Genomic DNA, 22,904 nt, shown 5'->3' with positions numbered 1-22,904 from the left:
AGACAGTATTAGCTGTCAACTGAGCCTAGGATCATCGGTCAGGGTTTGCCATGAGCTTTGGGGTTTTCCCCATGTGACTGAATGAGGAACTTAAGGGTGCCCGCTCCTTTCCACCAAACTTGAGTCTAAAGCCTTTCTTGCCCTTCTCAGTCATGCCTAGGCATCCTGTGGTCTGTGAGGCCATCTGACGGACAAAGGGAAGGTAGGGCTCGAGCTAGGGGTGGAAGTAGGTCAGTTTTACATATGTGGTCACACTAGCGAGAAGGACGGGGAGGAGGGGGCCAGACGGCCATTTGTCTACCTCTCTGTGGCCTTCAAGGAGACTGTGGCTGTGGCAAGTCCAGTCCACTTGACCTGCAGTGTGGTCCAGCTGGACCGCACCTCACCCCTACCCCTGTTCCCTTGCCCTTGTCTCCTATGGTGTGCCTCGTGTTTACCGCTGCTGCCCTCACGTTTGTACAACAGTCTAGTTTCTCCAGGTTCTGCAAACGAAGATGGATAACTAGTGAACAGAGGCCAGCAAGGGAAGTACACACCTTAAGCCATGTTCTCAGTGTCCCCAACCCCCCCGCTGGCCACCAAGGATGCTAGCCTCGAGGCCTTGGTGGGTTCTTAAAACAGAAATAAGAAACCGAGTACCAACTGCAGGTGCATCTGAAGTAGTAATGAAGCCTTCCGCCTGAGACGTGACTGGGCAAAGGGGTTTGAGGGCTGTGCCTTGGGGTTTTTAAGGTTTTGCACCTAACTGGGCGGGCGGCAGCTTTTGATGGGGCGGAGGAGGAAGGGGGTCTCTGTGGGTTAAGTAGCCGTGGTCGGTTATCCTGTGGGCGGCACTCCTCCCGGTTATCTTCACATGCCCTAGACCGGCCCCATCTGAGGAGACTTCCCACACCTAACAAGTACTGTACTTGACTGCAAAACACACCTTTTTCTTCTTGTCTGCTGCCTCGGCCTATTTGTAAATGGATCCCGCCTTCTAGGCGGAGTCGCACCGGGCCCGAGGCGGGGTCTTATTGGCCGTCCCCGACCACGTGTCCTCGTTGCTTCGGTACTCGGCTCTCCGCTTCCCAGGGATTCTAGCTGTCGATCATCGGCTCGGCTCCGCCCCGTCCTCGGCGCTAGGACGAGACTCTCGCTATAAAAGGAGCCGGAGGGCGGTGACGAGGCTTTACGTCGGCGCGTCACGTGGAGCAGCGTGTGAGGTCATCGCGCGGGCGAGCGGGCGGGGTCGGGCGGTTTGAACGAGACGAAGACGGAACCGGAGCGGGGCGCGGGCAGCGATCGCGGTTCTGCCGAGAGGCGGTGCGTCGGCGGGCGGGCGCGGGCCGGCGGCTGGGGGCCGGGCCTCGGCGGGGCAGGTTCTCCGCGGGCCGCGGTCGGCCGTTCCGCGCGGCGGAGCCGGTGGGGCCGGGTGGGGGGCAGGGCGGGGCCGTGACCCGGCGCGCGCGCTGCTCGGGCGGGTGGGCGCGGCCTGGGGCCGGAAGCCCCCGCGGCTCTCGCGGAAGGTGTGTGGGACCTGCAGCGGTGCGGCGGCCGGGCCGGGCAGGGCAGGCGTGTGCGGGTGCGGGCGAGGTAGGCCTTGCTGGGTGCGCGGGGGCCACGAGGTGGGGTTGTGGGGGTGGGGACGCCTCTGTTTCCGAGTCTGCAGAATGGGGACCATTTTGAAGGGTCTTGGTGCTTGGAGAAACGTGAGGCAGGCTCTTCCAGCTAGCCTCATGGCAAGGCGCTGGCCGTGTTCTGCGTGTAAGGCCTGGGTCTGCATGGAGGGGAGGTGGGAAATGAGAGAAGAAATCCGTGGACAAGATGGTTTGTGTGATTCTGGGAGGGCACAGCGCTTTTCTAGGCCTCACTACCCTGCTGCCCCGAGGGGTGGTGAGGCGCCTCGAGGGACGTTTTGCCTGACCTGACGTCCACCTCTCAGATGGGATCTCTCTGGGCCGTCATGACAGCAGCTCTTTTGTTAGTTGAGCACTGGCTGGGTGTCGAGCATTGTGTAAAGTGCTGGATATGGCTTTGTGTCATTTGATAGTCACACTGTCACACTATCAAGAGATAGTATCTTGATTTTACAAATGAGGAGTCTGGGACTGCGGGCGGTGTTCTGGCACTCCGCGGGCCACTTGGGAGGTTCTTCCACAGTCGGGTGTGTAGGATGGACTGTGCTTTGGTTCTCCTGGTCCTCACTGGTGCTTTGTGCAGAAGATGGTGTTGGGATCCAGAGCGTGAGGTTGGTCTTTCCTGGAGGTACCTGCCTTGGCTCCCTGCCATAGGCTTCCCTGCTCCCTGCGTGCGGTGTCTGGTGTTAGTGTCCAGTGCCGGCATGGAGAGCGTTTGGACACCTGCAAGGAGACCTGTTGAACGAAGAGAGGAGGAGGGTGTTTTTCTTCCAAGTGTTGTGGTTGTGGGTCTTATGCTGAGCCCTGGCAGGTGAGCTCCTAGAACCAGGCTCTCCTTGGACTGCCTGGGAGAGCCAATTAATAGTAGTTTATTGCACCTCCACAGGGTGTCTGATCCCATGTATTTAGTGGCTGCAGAACTTTCTGAGTGCATGGGACCAGGTATTAATGTTGGTTAATGAAAGAGTTCTTAATTACGTGATGACAAAAGGGCATTAACGTTTTTTGAGCCGGGGTGTGGTTAGGAGCTGCACGTGGCTTTACCAGTTGCCTTTACTTTGTGTGACACACGTGACAGCCCATGTATGGATGGATGTCACCGGGGTGGATTACAGTGCTCGGCCTGGGACTACGTTGTTTGCATGTCTCTCCATGCTATTGGGTAATATGATTTGCACATAGCATGCTTTTTCATTTATTTGTTCATTTCTACCTACATTCTTTTTTTAAAAAAATATATTTATTTTTGTTGGAAAGTCAAATATACAGAGAGGAGGAGAGACAGAGAGGAAGATCTTCCATCTGCTGATTCACTCCCAAAGCAGCAGCAACGGCTGGAGCTGAGCCAATCCGAAGCCAGGAGCCTGGAGCCTGGAGCCTGGAGCCTTTTCTGGGTCCAAAGGCGGTTCTGGGCTGTCTTCTACTGCTTTCTCAGGCCACAAGCTGGGAGCTGGATGGGAAGCGTGGCTGCCGGGATTAGAATCCGTGCCTATATGGGATCCCGGCGCATGCAAGGCGAGGACTGTAGCTGCTAGGCTATTGCGTCTGTCCCGGTAGTGTTAACTTGTGAGGTAACTGAGGTGTGTTAAGTTCAGGTAACTTGCACAGCTGAGGGACAATATCCTATTCAAACCCAGGTCTTCCTGGCTCGGAATCTGAAGGTCTTTGCTTCTTTCCCAAAATTTGATGGGAACGATTCAGAAAATAAGAGGTACAAGCTAATGTAGTGATTCCCGCCACGGGGGTTTGAATGAAGTATTCTTAGGATGCAGGGATTAACTCCTCAGTGGAGCCAGGAGCTAGGTTGAGGTGCTCTTTACCTCGCTGATGTTAGGGATGTAAGAGTGTTGAACAGGTAGTATTGCTGAACACCTGATCCCTGCAGGGTGCCGAGGCAAGAGCTGTGGGGTTGTGAGAAGTCACTGACTTATAGTCCTCAGTCATACCTTATAAAAAAGAGATCCAGTGGGTAGATCTCTGTCTCTTTAAAAACGCTTATTTTTGCTTGAAAGGCAGTTACAGAGTGAGAAGGAGAGAGCTCTTCCTGCTTGGTTCACTCCGCCAGTGACCACGGTGGTTGGACCTGGGCTGGTCCAGAGCCAGGAGGCTGGAGCTTCCTCTGGGTCTCCTGTGTGGGTGCAAGGGCCCTACGACTTGTGGCATCTGCTGCTGTTTTCGCAGGTACATTAGTAGGGAGTTGGATCGGAAGTGGCACAGGTACCTGTATATGGTATGTGTGTGTGTGTATATATATATATATATAGGTTGCCGGTATCTGCGGAAGAGGCTTAACAAATGCTATGGCATTGGCCCTGGATCTGTCTTTCAAATTCTGGACAACTCCCAGGCTGGCAGCAGCTAAGTGCCAGAGCTGGATGCTGGGAAGCCAGCTTACACCCTGGTCACTCGGTGGAGGGACTGAGTGTAGTGCTTCGAGGGAGCAGAGGGCCTGGAGCTCACGGTAATGTTGGTGTCTCCTGGAATGAGGCAAGTTGTGTCAAGATCACATGATAGCGAGTGCTGTGGAGTCTGTCCTCTTAGTGAATGAGCGGGGATTCCATTTGGACTTGGTTTAGCTTGCCCTTAATCTCACATTATTTGAGCCGTCCTGGCCTGCTGTCTGGTCTCTGCCTGCCCGCAGACAGGACATTGTTACCAAACTTCAGTGGTCATGAAATTCTGTGCTGCATAAAGCCCTGCAATGGAACCCTTAGCAGGACAATTGCTGAACTTCTCACAATGGTCTTCAGAGCCTCACAGGATCTGCCGCCCACCCCCAACCTCCTTTCCCACCTCAGTGCTGCAGTTCTTGCTCACTGGGGTAGCATCCTGCGGTCAGCTGTCCGTGGGGCTGCTCTGTTGGGATACCTGATCTCCTTGCCCAACCTCCAGCTGAGTTGGGAGGTGAAGTGATAGTGTGTTGGGTCGGTGTCGGGCTTCTCATTGCTGAAGTGTGAATTCCCTGTGGTCACGTACCATACTCTTTCCTTCTCATTCCTAGTCCCTAGAGAGTGCCCAGCAAGAGGCAGAAATCGGTGTTTGTGAGAGTGACTAAACTGATATAGATGGTGGCACCACGTTTACTAACATTTATTTATTTATTTATTTATTTTTGTTAAGACTTAGAGAAGGAGACACAGAAAGCTCTTCCATTCGCTGGTTCACTCTCCAAGTGATTGCAACAGCTGGTGCTGAGCTGGTCCAAGGCCATGAGCCAGGAGTTTCTTCTGGGTCTCCCACGCCAGTGCAGGGTCCCAGGGACTTGGGCTGTCTTCTGTTACTTTCCCAGACCACAAGCAGGGAGCTGGGTGGGGAATGGAGCTGCCGGGACTGAAACTGGCACCTGTATGGGATCCTGGCAGATGCAAGGCAAGGATTTAGCTGTTAGGTTATCATGCTGGGCCCATTTTCTAACATTTTAAATGAAATTTGTTGCTGTACAATTATTGAATTTGAAAGCCTGGCAGAAAGGTGAAGGGGCAGCATATTCTTGGGGAGCGTGAGAGTGTTGATGGAACCGGGCACTCAGTCTCCATGGTCTTTCCTCATAAACTGTAAAATGGCCCCAACAGCTGGGGTAGGCCAGCCTGAAGCCAGGAGCTTCTTTTGTCTCTTATGGGTGCAGGGCCTCAGAGAGTTGAGCCACCCTCTGCTGCTTTCCCAGACATATGAGCAGGGAGTCAGATCAGAAGTGGAGCAACTGGAACTTGACCTAGCACTCATAGGACACTATAGGTGGTGGGCTGGCTTCAGTCACAGCACTAGCCCCTTATCCATTTACTTAGTGCCTCTGGTAGTTTATAATTTTATATCAAAAGCAAAAAAACGAATAAAACAAACCTTATATCACTCAAATTCCAAATGGTCCATGATTGTGTAAGTGGTTAAACTACCACCTGCCATGCCAACATCCCATATGTGTGCCAGTTAGTGTCCTGGCTGCTCCATTCTCAGTCCAGCTCTGTGCTAGCACATGAGAAAGCAGTGGAAGGTGGCCCGAGTCCTTTGGGCCCCTGCTACCCTCCTGGGAGATCTAGGTAAGCCTCTGGCTTTGGCCTATCCCAGTGCCAATGGTTGTAGCCATTTGGAGATTTGGCTTTTAAGTATATGTATTCAAAAAAGATTTAGGTTGAGGTTGAGCTTAAGTTTTGGGCCTACTGGCATCAAGCAGTTTATTTCGGTTCACATTTTTCTGTGGAAGTACAAGCTTGTGGCGAAATCCTGTGTCTTGGGCTTGGTCTCAAGTAGGAATAGGAGATGTAAATGGAGTACATTGGAGGTGGCATTATGGCACAATGGGTTGAGCTAAGCCTGTAGTGCTGGCATCCCCTGTAGGCACCAGTTTGAGTTCTGGCTGCCCCACTTCCCATCCAGACCCCTGGTGAAGGCCTAGGAAAGCAACAAAGGATGGCCCAGGTTCTTGGGACCCTGCCGCCCACATGGAAGAGCTGGATGGAATTCTAGGTTCCTGGATCAGCCCCAGCTGTTGAAACCATTGGGGAGTGAACCAGTAAATGGAAGATCTCTCTCTCTCACTCTGTCTTTCATACCTTTTAAAAACTAAACAACAAGAAAATTGTTTTCATAAGTTTGCTCATGTCAGTTTTCAGGGCACACCTGCTCACACCTGTGTGCCTTCTCTGACATGAGCCTTCTTCTGTTCCTCACATGTTGCAGAAGATGGCGGTGAACGTATACTCGACGTCGGTCACTAGTGATAACCTAAGTCGACATGACATGCTGGCCTGGATCAATGAGTCTCTGCAACTGAATCTGACCAAGATCGAGCAGTTGTGCTCAGGTAAGAGAAATCCCCAAGCCATCTTTTCTGGGAAAGCAGCAAGTCCGTCCTGAGTGGAGGGAGGGCTGCTGAGCCCCAAAGACGCCAATGGCTGCCTGGCTATTCTCTCAGTCTTGCTGCCACTTGGAACAGGAACTGCCTAGCAAGGGTGTGCTTCTGGTCCATGTGACTCCTGTGGCAAATACCATTTTGTGAGTCTGCAGCCCACACTTCCTCATCTCATATGTTTTATTTGAGGGCAACAGTTGTACTATGGTTTTAATAGTCTTCAGTGGCATTTGTTTAGTTTTGTTTCAGTAGCAGTGAGATAGCGTGCTTGTATACTGATTTATTCCCCAAATGCCCATGGTAGTGAGGGGACCTAACTGGGAGTTTGGAACTCAGTCTAGTTCTCCCCTGAGGAGGCGCAAACTGCAGCCCTTGCTGCTGCCTCCCAGGGCCTGCAGTAGCCGGAAGGTGGAGTCAGCAGCTAGAGGGACATGAGCAGACTCTGGCATTGACTGTGGCGTCCTAAGGAGCACGTGAACTGCTCAGCCAGATCCCTGCCCTGATTAGTGCCGTTCTCACTCGCAGGAAGCACTGGAGCAAAGTCAGACCAAGCCAGAGCCACTTCATCCATTTAGAAGAAGAAAGGGGGAGAGAGGTGTCTGTTGATTGGCTCCACAGCTGTTTTGATTCCATCCCCCACTCTATCGCCTCTTGGGTGTGTGTGTGTGTAACTTGGAAAATTACTTTGAATGGCTATATAGTATTTTTTTTCCTTTCCATGGATTTGCTGGAGTTACTTAATCCCATCCTAAATGTTAGGCATTCAGATTGTTTCTAATTTTTTCATTATTTGTCATGACTAGATTATGTATTCTTTAAATAACTCTTAATTGCTTCTTTCCTCAGTGACTGCTAGAAATAGAATTACCAGATCAAACTGTAGAAGCTACAGGCTGTTGATAATTATCTCCCATAAGCATGTTATACTTCCTCTATGACAGTCCTGCTGATTGTGCCCGGGTCCTGACATGGGGAGCAGCAAGTCTGAATTGTCTAAGCCAGATCTGCCACAGATAGGAGGTGAAGTCAGGGCTGTGTTAGAAAATTTGTAGAAAGTAAATACTACACTGCTTACAATCTTGTCTATGGGATCTAGAACCCTCTGCCTACCCTAGTAATGCCAGCAGTCATTGAACTGGGCTGCTTTGAATCCAGGAGCCTGGAGCTTCTTGTGAGTCTCCCATGTGGTTATTGCACCAGGCCACTTTTTTTTTTTAACATTTTTTTCAAGGTTTATTTCTTGCACATGCAGGGGCCCCTCTCACGGTGTTCTCAGGATGTTCTCTTGTCCTCCAGTCTGGCCTCGTATGGCTCCTGTCTTGTGCAGAGTGGGAGCTGCTCCATGTCCCCAGGCAGATGTGGATTCCCTTTTACTCAGCTTGCTGTGGGGCCCTGACAGCCCTGGCTTTGCTGTCAGGCATTGTTGCTGGTACTCAGGCTGCCTGCTCTCCTCACACTGCTGCCGGGCTCTCTCAGGCTGCTCCCTTCACCCGCCCCGCCTGGCCCCTCTGCTCTCCCCTCCAGCTTGCCCTCTTGGAGTGTCCGCATTTGGGGCCTGAGGAGCAGCTTCTGAGGCTCTTGTCAAGGTCTGTGTGTCTACTGAGAGCTGTGTGGGTTCCAGCCCCTTCTCGGTTTGCTGACTAATGTCATGTAGGTTTCCTTAGCAGCTGGGGCTGAAATCGGTGCCCCAGATGTGATGCCAGTGTCCAGGTGGAAGCTTGAGCTGTTGTATCACAACCCCAGTCCAGTATTTATTTTTTGAATGTCTGATTTTCTAAATGGTTTAAGATTTAAAAGGAATCAAATAATAAACAGTGAAGTTTCCCTCTCCATCTTGGCTTTGGCTGACCAGTTCCTCTTCCTGAGGCAACCCTGGTGTTTGCAGCTGACCCGCCTGCTGAGGCTGAGTGCTCATGGTTGTGCACACAGGCAGAGGCCTCCGCTGCCCCAGGCCGTGCATTTGTCTCCCCTGCTAAACATAATAGTTCAATGGTAGAAATTGAATCACTGAGATTCTGGAGTGTGTTCTCTGTAAGTGCAAGATACCACTTTGTCTTTTTTTTTTTTTTTTAAGTATTATTTATTTAAAAGGTGGAGACAGAAACCTCCCATGGGTTGGTTCATTGTGTCCAAGTGCTTGCAGCAGCTAGGTCTGGACAGGCTGAAGTCAAAAACTAGGAATTCAGCAGCGTTTCCCACATACTGTTTGAGTATCACCTGCTGTCTTCCAGGGAGTACTATCTGCAGTAAGCTGTGCTGGAGAGCAGGGCCAGGACTTGCATCAGGCACTCTGATAGGTGATGTGGCATTTGAAGTGGTGATACAAAGCTGTGTGAAATATCTGTTCCTTTTCCCTATTTTCTTATATGACTATATGTTATAAGTTTCTGTCAACCCCCAATTTGTGGGCATTTAGAATTTAGTTTGTTTCTAGTCTGTTTACTCCTACATCCTGTTACAATAAATAACATGTCGGCCGCATGGTGCTGTCTTGATTTTTTTTTTTTTTTGAAGATTTATTGATGTATTTGAAAGGTAGCGTTACCAGAGAGGGAGGGAGAAGCAGAGAGATCTGTAATTTGTTAGTTGACTCCCCAAATGACTGTGACAGCCAGGGCTGGGCCAAGCTGAAGCCAGAGGCTAGGAATAAAGTCCAAGTCTCCCACATGTATGGCAGGGCCCAACGTGGAAGCCTAGTGGCTAAAGTCCTTGCCTTGCACACGCTGGGATTCCATGTGGGCATCTGTTCTAATCTTGCCTGCTCCACTTCCCATTCAACTTCCTGCTTGTGGCCTGGGAAAGCAGTGGAGGACGGCCCAAAGCCTTGGGATCCTGTGCCCATGTGGGAGACCCAGAGGAATCTCCTGGCTCCTGGCTTTGGATCGGCTTAGCTCAGCTGTTGGGGCTACTTGGGGTGTGAACCAGTGGACGGAACATCTTTCTATCTCTGTAAATTTGCCTTTACAATAAAAATAAATCTTTTGAAAAATTAAAAAAATGGTTTTTGGGTTAAGTGTATCTGGGGAAAAGTTCCTCATGCTGCCACAATAGTAGCAGTCGGTTATCTAGTGTTAATCATATTATTCTGTTCTGTTCCTTCAGGGGCTGCGTATTGTCAGTTTATGGACATGTTGTTCCCTGGCTCCATTGCCTTGAAGAAAGTCAAATTCCAAGCTAAGCTAGAACACGAATACATCCAGAACTTCAAAATACTACAAGCAGGTTTTAAGAGAATGGGTGTAGACAAAGTAAGTACGTTTCATTTAGGTTTAAGTTAATGTTTCTTAACAATCATTAGTTACTGAGGATTTAGATTTTCATGACTTTGGCTATTTTCTTAAGTTATACAGTTATCTTTTCTCCTGTTAAATAGAATTCCTGTAAGGAGAATTCTTCCCTTTTACCCTGACTCCTCTCCTTGCCATCTTCTTACTTAAGCATAAATGAAATTAGCAACTGGGAAAAATAAATCAGATGTAATGATTTATTTTTCTGAGATCTAATTGTCTTAGTCATGTAGACTAAGTGGTTTAATGGAGGTGAACTTGTGTAACAGGGTGCAAGGAGGATCCCTCTGGGTGCTGCGGAACTTCCTTGTTTATTGGAAGGTATCAGAAAGAGTCAGCAGCTCCATGAGCACAAGTGCTTCTGTTCTATCGGATAGTAGGATTAAGCAAGGAGATTTTCCTCCTGCTACTCCCCAATTAGAAGGGTAATCCTTTAAAACTTTTTTTTTGGGGAGATACTGTTTCTTGATAAAGCTTGTAACACTTCCCAGTTATCTTACTGCTGTGTCTGGATTTTATGGAAATTGGTTTAACTTTAATTTTGAGATGTAAAATTAGTGTTTGTATTTTGAATATCATTGAGTTTCCAGACATAGTTTAACTTTTGGTTTTATCTGTTTGAAAGCTGTAGACACACAGGTAAGCACACATGCATCCCTCTGTTGGTTTGTACTTCAGATGGCCATCAGTAATTGATTCACTCCCCCAAATGGTTGTGATTGCCAGGCTGAAACCAGAAACTTCAGTTGGGTCTCTTGTCTGGTTGACAGGGGCTCAAGAATTTGGGCCTACTTTGCTGCTTTTCCCAGGTGCATTAGCAGGGAGCTGGAGCAGAAGTGGAGCTGTTGGGACATGAACTGCTATACACATGACATGTAGTATCATACATAGCTGCTAAGTCCCAAGTATGTAGGCCCCTGCCACCTGTCAGGGAGACCCGCTGGGTCTGGTGAAAGTAGGCACTCTGTTGAAGGCACAAGGGAGAAAACTTCTGTAAATGTCAGAGACTTAGTGGTTAAGTTCTCTGAAGCATCAATTTTTTCCTGTTGGTAGAATTTAATACCAATTTGATGTGTGTGCAGATTTATGCTTGCCAGAAACTTCTCCCTTTGAGCTAAAAGGTCTTGGTTTTTCTCTACAGATAATTCCTGTTGACAAATTAGTAAAAGGAAAATTTCAAGACAATTTTGAATTTGTTCAGTGGTTCAAGAAGTTTTTTGATGCAAACTATGATGGAAAAGACTATGACCCTGTGGCTGCCAGGCAAGGTCAAGAAACTGCTGTGGCTCCCTCGCTTGTCGCTCCAGCTCTGAACAAACCGAAGAAACCTCTCAGTTCTAGTGGTGCAGGTAAACTACAACCACCCCAAAACACCCTTTCCAAATAATAGCATTCCAGGTAGTGAGTCGTTCATTGTTCATTCAGCATTCATTCACTAGTTTGTATAGCCATACTTTGCGGTCTTCCGTAGAATCCCGTTTTGTTCTTTATCAGTTTAGAACGGGGGAACTGCACAGATAACCCTGTGTATCTCATATGTGTTTAAAAAGATTTATTTTTACTAAAAAGGTGGAGTTAGAGGAGTGATCTTCCATCTGCTGGTTCATTCCCCAAATGGCCACAGTGACAAAAGCTGGGCCAGGAGCTTGGAGCTTCTTCTGCATCCCCTGCAAGGGTTCAGGGATCCAGAGCCATTTTCTGCTGTTTCCCCTGGTTATAAGCAGGAAGTTGGATTGAAAGTGGAGCAGCTGGGACTTGGGTTGGTGGCCATATGGGGTGCTGTCGCTGCAAATGGAGGCTTAGCTGGCCACACCCTGGTGCCAGTTGCACATCTCTTATTTTAGATGCTGGTAGCAGTTGAATAGTACTTGAATGAAGCATCTACTCTTCAGGGTATACATATTAGAGAGAGCTATCTGGAGGAAATGGCCTGTGAACTGTGGGTGAAGGGTTACAGAGTCTGGGTGTTTGGAAGGTTATATATATATATAAAACCAATTTATATATATAAATTTGAAAAGCAGGGAGAAGGAATTATCTTGCATCCATTGGTTCACTTTCCTGGGCAGCCCTGGCTGTCAGTGGCATTTGGGAAAGTAAAAGCAGTGGATGAGAAATCTCTGCCTGCCTTTCAAATCAATAAATGTTAAATCAGCAGATGACAGAGATGACAGGTTTGAAGTGATGGGTGGTGTGAGCAGACTGTGCCAGCTTTATGGGCCTCATTCCCACTTTAGTCCTGCTGAAGTATGAGGTGAAACGTCAGGGCCCTAACTTGGCCTTGAGTTTTTGGTGGGAGTCGTGTTAAACTGGGTTATCTGTACACTAGAATGACTGTGTCTCTCTCAGCTGATAGTCCTGTCACTAGTCACTGCAGTGGAGAAAACCCCTCGCTGAAGGGCTCACCTCTGGCATGAAAGATGATGACTAGAACTGGTATCTAACCATAATGCTAGGATAAAGGACACTTTAAGGAAATTTGGGGATGTTGTCTTGCATGCTGGGGCTTGCTGGCATTGATTCTCTTGATTAATCAACTGTGGGGGGTAATTGGTCACAGCTTCCCCCCCCCCCTTTTTTTTTAATTTTGTTTGGTGTTCTTGTTAACCCTTTGTCTCTCCTCTTATAGCGTCACAGAGGCCCATTTCAACACAGAGAACTACTGCAACTCCTAAGGCTGGCCCAGGGGTGGTGCGCAAGAATCCCGGGGTGGGCAATGGAGATGATGAAGCAGCTGAGTTGATGCAGCAGGTGAGCAGCTCTGGGGAAAAGGCATTGCTGCAGGGACCAGGACCGGCTTGTCTTTGTTCCTGGAGCAGTCCTTGGGACACTTGAGCACTTTAGGTGCCAGAACAGAATAGGAGGTTGAAAGTTCAGAAATGCCACAAGCCTGTTTCTACCTGGAAACCACCCCTTACAATAGAACTGTGTTGCAGATTTCTGAAGCCCTTTGAAGGTTTTCTGGGATTGAGAGAAAGGCATACCTATGGTTTTTTGTTTGTTTGTTTTCATATTTTATTTTTTTAAAGGTTTATTTATTTTTATTGGGAAGGCAGATATACAGAGAGGAGGAGAACAGAGAGGAAGATCTTCTGTCCGATGATTCACTCCCAAGTGATCGCATTGGATGGAACTGAGCCAATCAGGAGCCTGGAGCCTCTTCTGGGTCTCCCATGCAGGTGCAGGGTCCCAAGGCTTTGGGCTGTCCTCAACTGCTTTCCCAAGCCACAGGCAGGGAGCTGGATGGGAAGCGTGGCTGCTGGGATTAGAACCAAAACCCATATGGGATCCCGGTGCAAGGACTTTAGCCACTGGGCTATCCCCGGGCCCCTGGAATTTGTTTATTTGAAAAAGAGAGGGATATCAAGATCTTTATCTTAGTCTTCTGTGTGCTGGTTCACTCCCCAAATAATTGCAGTGGAAGAAGCTGGGCTGGTCTAAGCTAAGAGCCAGAAACTTTATCTGTTTCTTTCTCATGGCAGGGGCCTGAGCTCTTGGGCTGTCTTGCACTGCTTTCCCAGGCTGTTAGTAGGGGGTTGGATTGGAAGTAGGTGGAGCTTCCTGAATTCAAACTGGTGTCTCTATGGGTATATTCCAGCATCAGTGGTATTTTTACCTGCTAAGCCACAATGACAGCCCTGAGGATTGGATGACTTGTGGGTGCCCTGTGGCTCTCAGAATGCGTGCTGTGCAGATTGTTCTCAGCAGTTGCACTTTTGCTTCCTTTAGTGGATTTTTCATGCAGTTTTATGACCCTAGTTCATAAATCTAGATGTCTGTGAGGGCTTTATGCTGCATGGTATGCCATGCAGTTTCCATTTGGTGAGTTATATTGAATTTAATTGTCTTACAGATTTTAGGACTACAGGTACGATACATCATGGTTAAAGTACACAAAGGACCGTGATAGTTACTAAATTAAAACTTTTGTAGGGCTCGGCACGTAGTGTAATGGTTAAGGTCCTTGCCTTGAACGTGCCAGGATCCTATGTGGGTGCCGGTTCTAATCCCAGGCACTCCAGTTCCGAACCAGCTCCCTGCCTGTGGCCTGGGAAAGCAATTGAGGACGGCCCTAAGCCTTGGGACCCTGCCACCTGCATGGAAGACCCAGAAGAAATTCCTGGCTCCTGACTTCAGATCGGCTCATCACCAGCTGTTGCAGCCACTTGAGGAGTGAATCATTGGAGGTAAGATCTTCCTCTCTCTCTTCTCTCTATGTATCTGCCTTTCCAATAAAAATAAATAAACTTTTATTGGAAAGGCAGATACGTAGAGAAGAGAGAGAGGAAGATCTTCCATCTGCTGGTTCACTTCCCAAGTGGCCTCCACGGCCAGAGCTGAGCTGATTCAAAACTAGGAGCGGAGCCTCTTCTGGTCTCCCACGCGAATGCAGGGTTCCAAGGCTTTGGGCCATCCTCGACTGCTTTCCCAGGCCACAAGCAGGGAGCTGGATGGAAAGCAGAGCTCCCGGGATTAAAACTGGTGCCCATATGAGACCCTGGCTCATTCAAGGTGAGGACTTTAGCCGCTAAGCTATTGTGTCGGGCCCAAAACATTTGTTTTTAAGAGCTTGATTTACTTGAAAGGCAGAGTTAGACATCTGTTTGCTGATTATTCTCCGAATAGCTGCAACAACTGCAGGGTTGCAACTGCTGGGTTAAGTCGAAGCCAAGAGCTTGAAACTCCATCTTTGTCTGTCACATGAGTGGCAGGGACCCAAGCATTTGGGCAGTGCACTGCCCTCCCATTTGCATTAAGAAGGAGTTGGGTCAGAAGTGAAATAGTTGGGAAATCAACAGAGGATAACCCTAGTTCTTGAGACACTGCAGCTGTGTGGGAGAACCTGAAGAAGCTCCTGGTTCCCTGCTTTGGATCAGCTCAGTTCTGACTTTGCGACCATTTGGTGTGTGAAGCAGTGGGTGGCACATCTTTTCCTTTGTCTTCTCTCTATAAATTTGATCTGCCTTTCCAGTAAAAATGAATCCTTAAAAAAAAATGCAATGGCTGTGTCTCAAACTGGTGTTCATATGAAATTTTGGTGACACTGGTGGCAGCTTTAGTTGCACGCCATAACACTAGCTCCATTAGGACTTTATTGCTGCTGCCTAGCTGAAGTCCTGGCCTGAGCATTGAGATTTATTTCTTCGTAGTTTCTTTGTGGGAGTCGTGGCTCGTTGTGGGTCTCTTGGAAGATCAGTTTCCCTTATTTCTGCCTGGACTCTGGTCACCTGTCTGGGCAAGGACTGAGTTTGACAGTCATCCAGAGGCTGCTCTCTGATTCTACTTCCCTGTCTTGGCTCCTGTCACTCCTAAGAATTTCCTGCACATTTCAGGGTGTAGTCAGGCCTTTCCTGGGGTACTTGCCCACATTGAAGTTTAGGTAGAGACCACATGTACTTTTGGGTTGAAAGTTGATCTTATTGGTGCACTAGTGCCAGGTGTATCATTCTTCTTAATGTCTTGCACAGGTCAATGTATTGAAACTTACCGTCGAAGACTTGGAGAAAGAGAGAGATTTCTACTTCGGAAAGCTAAGAAACATTGAATTGATTTGCCAGGAGAACGAGGGGGAAAATGACCCTGTTTTGCAGAGGATTGTGGACATTCTGTATGCTACAGACGTATGTGTCGGCGTGAGACTATTTCTTTCCCATTTTGCCACCTAAGAAGAAATAAGTTTAATCTATCTGATTTTGGCCAACTGTGCTGATGCTTGTTGTTTTCTAGTTAACATCTGCCAGAAGACTTTGTCTTTGACCCCTCAGAGTCAGCCAGGGGCATCTCTGCCCAGCTTTAACTCCTGCTGGAGGTCTGTCGAACTTAGGAGGGGCAGGCCTGCCCAGCTTGCGTAGTTTGTTACCACTTGCAGGTGATGCGTGCTTCCAAATGCCCTTGGCCAGGAGCACCCGCTTGCCCACCTCACCCTTACGTGTTACACCCCTTGGCCTGGCTTGAGGTCCTGCCTCTGTTTTATCCAGGCCCAGACATGCCTGGTAAACCAGGCATGTGCTCCTTTTCCCGTCTGCTGCCAGGATGGATCTTTGCTACTTAGGGAGCTTCTTGTTCCCATTCCTTCAAAGTACTTAGTGATCAGGTGTGTTTGGATCCATACGTGCAAGGGCAGCCACAGCTGCTGATGCTAATCATGGCATGGTAGCTTAGCTGATTTTTTCTATGGAGTGAGGATTTTGGTATGTTGTTGCTCATTGTTTGATGCTTGCATTCCTACCTCTTTCGTATACCTTGCAAAATCTGTAGGCCTAAGCTGCAAACGATTTATGGTATGTTATATGTAGCACTATTTAAACATAAGTTAATATTAAAACTGTTATGTTATTCACTGTTCTTGCATACTTTGAGAAATTGGTGGCGGGGGATGGGGGATTAAAATGGATGGCTGATAAGTGACCGATTGTTCCGTAAATCCTTAGGGCTTGTTCTGTGCCAGATAATGTAGACAGGGTTCTTGGCCTAGGAGTATTTTTGGGAATCATGTTTAGTAAATCAGCCAAGAAAAGTTAGTTAAAGGGGGGTTGAAGGAGAAGCCTGGCTTTCCTGGGAGTCAGTGGCTGCGAGGTTCTAGAGCGAGCTAGAGATGGGAGTCACCCATCTGCTCTTGGTCTCATGAGCGGTTTTCCCATGCTGCTCAGGTTGGGTGGTTTTGCTCTTGGGGGTGTTTTGCACATATACAGATGCAAGGATGCTGTACAGCTAGAAGGTTGTTATTGTGAGAGAGCATAGAACACTGACCTTTAAAGGCTGCTAGGAACTTTTGAGTGTAAAGATGCTTTTTTCAGGCAAGTTTATTGAGGTATAATTGACATAAGTAAACTTCAGATATTTAAAATGCACTTTTGATATGAAATTAAGGTGGTTGTACATAGACATCGCTCTCAGAAGGTGAGTTTTGAAGGTAAATTGGATGGTGTTCAGTTTTTGCTTCACGTGAGAGTTAATTCCATTGTCCCAGGAAATAAAGTTGCAATCACCTTTGCGGTGTGACTAAATAAAACCAGGTGCAGTGGTCACAGGAAGAGACTTTGTAAACCAGCGGAGTGAACCCAGGGGAGAAGTTGTTTCTCTCGTTTCTCTCGCCCTTCAGTAACAGCTCTCCTCTGTCCTGTCGCCCTTCCAGGAAGGCTTTGTGATACCTGACGAAGGCGGCCCGCAGGAAGAACAAGAAGAATACTAACCACCTGGACCAGCAGAGCCACATCCGAATTCTTCACTCCAAATCATGTGCTTAACTGTAAAATATGCCCTTTTATTACCCTTAGAGGACTCACTGGTTTCTTTTCATAAGCAAAAAGTACCTCTTCTTAAAAAGTGCACTTTGCAGAAGTTTCACTCCTTTTCCAATAAGTTTGATCTAGGAGCTTTTACCTTATAGCAGAGCAGTATTAACATCTAGTTGGTTCACCTGGGGAACAGAGGCTGATGTGGGGCGCTCACCACGCGATGCTGGATGTAAAACACTGAGGTGGGAACCTCAGAGATGGAAAGACTGAGTTGAATTTTAAGCTAATGTGAAATCTTGGCAGAGAACATTTAATAAATGCCTTAAGAGTATTTAAAATATGCTTCCATATTTCAAAATCTCAAAGGTAACCTTATAGGAGGTTTTCTGTGTTTGACATTGTGTCTGGGAACGAAGGGTCAGAACTTGGGACCTCGTGAACCTGCTGTCACAGGCCTTCAGGGCTGCTTGAATCCTCAGAGTCCAAGGCTTTGGCCCAAGGAGAGTTTGAAAGGTGGTTTGGTGTCGTTGACTGATTGCATCCCTGCTGAATAGCAAGCGGCATTATGCCCTGGATGAATAACGGGTATTTCCGCTCTGAGCTGGGTGAGTTGGAGAGCCCGATTTTCACTGAGCATTTCTCTTGATGATTTTTCTAATTGTTCCCGAAATTTCTGTGTATTGTGTTGAGGGAATGAGATGTGTCCAGTTTTTTTAATCAAACAGCTACTCTAGGGGACTTGCCCGTGTCTCTGGGATTTGAATGGGTTATGTCCCATGTTATACTGTCTGAAGTTTACATTGAACATGTTCCTCTTCTCTGCTCCCCTTTTCCACTGGGGATGCCTCTTTGGCTCCTTAAAGTTTGCTGCTTAGCGTTGGAAGCACAGCAGGCGGGTGATTGTGCTGCAAGTTCTTTCTGGACCTCTGGCAAAGGGAGGGAGCAGTGAAGGCCGTCGTTTCCTCGGGCTGGGGTGTTTCGGGATCTGCTGTTCACAGCTCTCCACTGTTAACTGAATACTTTGCCAGTGCACTAATCTCTTTGGAGATACAATTCACTAGTGTGTTACTAAATGTTAGTTTTCCTTTGCAGAAAATGCAGTACCATGTCTGAATTAATTATTAATATTTAAAATCTTTCATTCCCTAACTCCCCCATTTGCTTTGCCAACAGCCTGGTCAATCCTTTTGTTTGGCAGAATTCTGCATAATGTATGTGACCCGCTCCTGAGACTGTCCAGCCCCTGATGTGTTTGTATTGATTTGTTTCTGGTGGTAGCTTGTCCTAAAACGTGTGTAGAAAGCAGCTATTTTATGATACAGTTGTTGTGTAATGCATGCTCTGTGTGGAATTCAGAGGAAAACCCAGATTCAGTGATTAACAATGCCAAAAAAATGCAAGTAACTAGCCATTGTTCAGTTGACAGTGGTGCTATTTCTCTTTTGTGGCCTTTTAGACTTTTGTTTCCCTAAAATTCCATTTTATTGGGAACCCATTTTCCACCTGGTCTTTCTTGACAGGGTTTTTTTCTACTTTAAACAGTTTCTAAATAAAATTCTGTATTTCAAGAGTGTCCCGTCTTCTGAAGTTTGTCTTGCCCTGGGTTCAAGTGACAGTGGTGCAGAATGCGGCTTTGTTAAATTGGGGCTGAACTTTTCACACCCCTCACTGTCTTTCAGATGTATTCATTTCTAAGCCCTTTCCCTTTTTTCCTCATTCACAGTACATGTCTCTGGCCTCCTGCTGTTTACTGTTAGTGGATTTCCCTCAGAAGTTCAGGACTTGCAGGGCTGCTGGGAGGCCTTCTTGGGCAGTTTCATCCTTAGAATAGAGCAGGGTCATGCTTGACTTGTGACCAGGCCTGGGGGTTGTAGGGGGATGATGTTTTTTTTTTTTTTTTTTTTTTAACTGAGAAGTATTTCAAAGGCAACTTATAGTGTCAATTTATAAAATAATCTAAAACTAACACCTTCCCCCCTTATAAAATTCTGTGCCTTCATAAATAAGTTCGGACCCAGCATAGTAGCCTAGTGGCTGAAGTCCTTACCTTGCATCCGCTAGGATCCCATATGGGTGCCAGTTCACGTCTCAGCTGCTCTACTTCCAGTCTAGCTCCCTGCTTGTGGCCTGGGAAAGCAGTGGAGGATGACCCAAGGCCTCAGGACCCTGCACCCACATGGGAGACCCAGAAGTTCCTGGCTCCTGACTTTGGATTGGCTCAACTCTGGCGTTGAGGCCACTTGAGGAATGAACCAGTAGACGGAAGATTTTCCTCTTTGTCTCTCATTCTCTAAATCTATCTTTCCAATAAAAATAAACAAATTTTTATAAAGGAGATAGATATAAGGTCAAGGCCTGGTGTGATAGCTCAGTGGCTAAATTCTCACCTTGCAAGCATTAGGATCTCACGTAGGTGCCAGTTTGTGTCCTGGTTGCTCCACTTTCCCTCTAGCTCCTTGCCTTGTACCTTGGGAAAGCCAGTAGAGGACGGCCCAAAACCTTGGGACCCTGCACCTGCGTGGGAGACCTGAAAGAAGCTCCTGGCTTCTGGCTTCGGATCAGCTCAGCTCTGGCTGTGGAGGCCACTTGGGGAGTGGATCTTCAGACGGAAGATCTTTCTCTTTTTGCTCTTCTTTGTATATCTGCATTTCCAATAAAAAATAAATCTTTAAAAAAAAGAAGTATTCTGTTTAGTGGTCGCTACCTATGTGTAACAACAGGTTCCTCATGAAGAAGTTACTTGCCTGGATATTTTTTATGTTTAATATTTGATGATTTTTACATAGTTGATAAGGGTCAAGGGCTACAGGAAGGTGGATGAGACCATTATTTTCACATTTTCTTTTTTTTTTTCCTTCCTGTATCTAAGCGGGGAGGTAAGCGGAGAAGCCACTTCCAGCCTCCCCAAAGACTCTGCACCCTGAGATGGAGGACATCCTAGAGCCTGACACCACCCCAGTGTCCCTGAGGTGAGGCATGCTCCGAGGGTCCTGCTCAAGAGGTTTTGATAGTTCCACAGTTCTGAATTACTACCAGTCTTGCAGCTACAAGCACGATGAAATTTCTCCAGAATCCACTGGTTGACATAGTCCACCTTAGAGTCTCTGTTTGCCCAGGTATTCCTTGCCAACACTTGGCTAAAGTAGTTGATCAATTTGTTCTGTTCTCTGTCGTACCACGTGTCTTGTGCAGACTCCAATGTACTGCCATGTCCTTCATGTGCACCTGGTTATGCTGTCCACTGCTCTAAGCCACTGAATGGGCCCAGCTCTGACTAATGCACTACATGGTCAGACCATGGAACCTGCAGTTCTCTCCATGGTTGGGGTTCTGAGTCCAGCAATTCAGTTTGGGGATTCCCGGAGAACCTTGACTGAGGTGATCCCAGACCTGATTCTTGTGTGTGCTTGCCAATACAGGGTCTGGCACAGTTCATCATCCCAGTCAGCTTATGCATATGCAAGTGGTTGCAACTGCTGGGTCATTTCTGTCTTCTATACAAACATGGGTGTTGCAGTCTAGCCTGGTCTTGCCCACCACACACTTGGCCCTCATGTACACCAGTGGGAGCTGCAACCTAGTTGGAGTGACCTGCAGTAACCCTCATGAGGTCCACCTCCTACCCTGGTTCCTGTGTTTGCCAGTATGTACAGCAGACTGGTCCAGTCTGTCCCACATCCCATTCAGCTCTCATACATGTCAATGGGCATTGTAGCCTAGTCCAACCCAGCCAGCCCTACTATCCAGCCAACACACATGCCGATGGGTGCCACTCTGTTTGGCCGTGCCTGCCCCAGTCCTGGTTCTCATGTTCACTAGTTGGAGTGGCAACCCAAGAGGGAGGTGCCCACTTTTTCCCTACTGGGCCCATCCCCACTCCTGGACCTTGCACTCTCTAGGTGGTTCTGCAGTTTAGCTTGACAGAATTTGCCCCCTGTGCCAGTGTCTGTTAGCTGATGCTGTGGCAAAGCCCGACCACTCTGGCTTATGTATGCACCAGAAGGAATCAACCAAGCCTGTCTTGCAGGCCTGATCCAGCCTGCATGCAGGACAACAGGTGTTGTAGTCCTGCTTGGACCAGTCTGTTCCCATCCCGACTCTTAACGCTCAGCAGTGGGAATGGTGGTCCAGCATGGGAGCCCTTAGCAGCCCTCCTACTGGGTTTGCCCCCTCCCCCTGGATCTTACGTATGCTGGTTGGGTGCTGTGGCCAGTCTGGCACAGTCCACCTCACCTTAGCATTGGCCAGTGGGTGCTGTAGCCTGGCTGGGCCCAGCCCAGCCCCAATTCCAGCTCTCACTAGTGGGAGCTACAGTCTAACCCAGCCCAGCTGACCCCTAATCCTGGCCCTCATGTGAACTAGTTTGTGTTGTGGCCCAACCCAGCCTGATCCACACTCCATTTTGGTTCTTGGATTTGTGAGTGGGTGATATGAACTGGCCCAACCTAGTCTGACCCTGACCTGCGCCAAATGTATGCTGGTGGGTTTCATCATTTAGTCTGGTCTGGGATGCTCCCTATTGCGGTTCTTGGGCTCACCTGCAGGGGCTATGTGCCAGTAGAGGAGTTCCCCAAGCTCCTCCATCAGAACCTCTTTCAATCCCAGATCTCACGACCATCAGTGGGTCCATGGGCCAGCCCTACTTAGCCGCCTTCCTGTCCTAGCAGAAACAGTAGCCCGTCCTGACTGGCCTTCACCCATTCTGGTTTTTACTGTTAGGTGTTACAGCCCAGTCAAGCCTGATCTGCACCAAAACACAGCTCACACTTGGTTTAGCAGGGACAGAGACCTAGCCTGTCCTACACCCACCCTGGTTCTCATGAGCACCAGTGGGTGCTGGAGCCTATCCCAGTCACCCCAGTATAGTCCCAGTCTCTACTTGTGCTGAGGGAGACTGCATCCATGTCCAGACCAGATCCCAGCCCCCACTCCGGCTCTTGCACTCACCAATGGGAACCAAAATCCATGCCTTTGCTCCCCAGCCAGGCCTCTTCCCAGCTATAGATACTGTGCGTGCCAGTGGTTACTCTGACCCAGCTTGGCATAGTCCCTCACCTGTCTTGGTCTTTGCTTTTGGATGCTGTAGTCTGGCCTGCCCCAGCCTGCCCCCAGTCCCAACTTTTGCTGGTGGGTTCTCAGTATGCTCCCATCCCTGGCTCATGCAAACCAGTAGATGTGACAGCCTAGCCTGACATGACCTGCACTGCAGCCTGGTTTCTGCACTTACTGATGAGCTAAGATTTGCTCTGCCCTGCCTGGTCTCCCCGCTTCCAAAATCAACCCACACATCTAAGCCAACAGTTGGAGCTACTTTGCCTAGCTTTCCTGATCCCCAGGCTTGGACCAATTGCTTACCAGCAGAAGCTGTGACCCACTAGGGGAGTTTCCACTAGGGGAGTTTCCCAAGTTCCCCCACCAGGCCCAGACCCAGATCTCACACATGCCAGCGGGTACTAGACTCTTGTCTGGCGTGACTGACCCCTCCATCTTGGCCTTGTATGAGCTGGGGAATGTTGTGGCCCAACTCATTCCACACCCTGTTTTGGGATGTACATGCCCAGACTATTCTCTGTCTCTGTACCCATGAGTGTTGGCAGGTTCCATGGTTTTCTAGCTCATCCCATCACCATCCCAACTATCAAGCTAACCAGCAGGCAGAACTTGTATTTCTGCAGGATTTGGTCCACATATCCCCTCCAGAATCTATCCGCAGACCTGATTCTCTCATGAGCTGGTTAGTGTCCTGGTTCTGCCTAATGTGACCAGTCCCCTGTTCAGGTACTGGGATCTAGCCCTGCTAGACAGGCCCCAGTCCTAGCTTTCATGTGGACTGGTATGTGGTGATAAGCAATGTACCATGCTAAACAAGTCCAACTCAGGACTCCCCAGTGGGGCTGGTGTATCAGTCTGACCC

General features: G+C 48.4%; 1 protein-coding gene across 2 annotated transcripts; it reads left to right on the top strand.

Annotated features, from left to right (window-relative positions):
- The first annotated feature begins 1,199 nt into the window (after nt 1-1,199).
- MAPRE1 (microtubule associated protein RP/EB family member 1) lies at nt 1,200-17,328 on the top strand. 2 transcript variants are annotated; one of them, XM_040981640.1, is made up of 7 exons: nt 1,200-1,302; nt 6,294-6,417; nt 9,568-9,713; nt 10,894-11,101; nt 12,382-12,503; nt 15,221-15,373; nt 16,888-17,328. In XM_040981640.1, the coding sequence occupies exons 2-7, from the start codon at nt 6,297-6,299 to the stop codon at nt 16,942-16,944; spliced, it is 807 nt and encodes a 268-aa protein (XP_040837574.1). In that variant the 5' UTR covers nt 1,200-1,302; nt 6,294-6,296; the 3' UTR covers nt 16,945-17,328. The 2 variants fall into 2 exon arrangements, with proteins under 2 accessions (XP_040837574.1, XP_040837575.1); XM_040981641.1 differs by lacking the exon at nt 1,200-1,302 and adding an exon at nt 1,501-1,572.
- The last annotated feature ends 5,576 nt before the right edge of the window (nt 17,329-22,904 follow it).

Source organism: Ochotona curzoniae, unplaced genomic scaffold (genome assembly GCF_017591425.1).
Source record: "Ochotona curzoniae isolate NIBS_2020 unplaced genomic scaffold, NIBS_Ocur_1.0 contig_3520, whole genome shotgun sequence".
NCBI lineage: Eukaryota > Metazoa > Chordata > Mammalia > Lagomorpha > Ochotonidae > Ochotona > Ochotona curzoniae.
The sequence above is the reverse complement of the archived record's forward strand: the minus strand, read 5'-3'. Positions and strand labels throughout refer to the sequence as shown.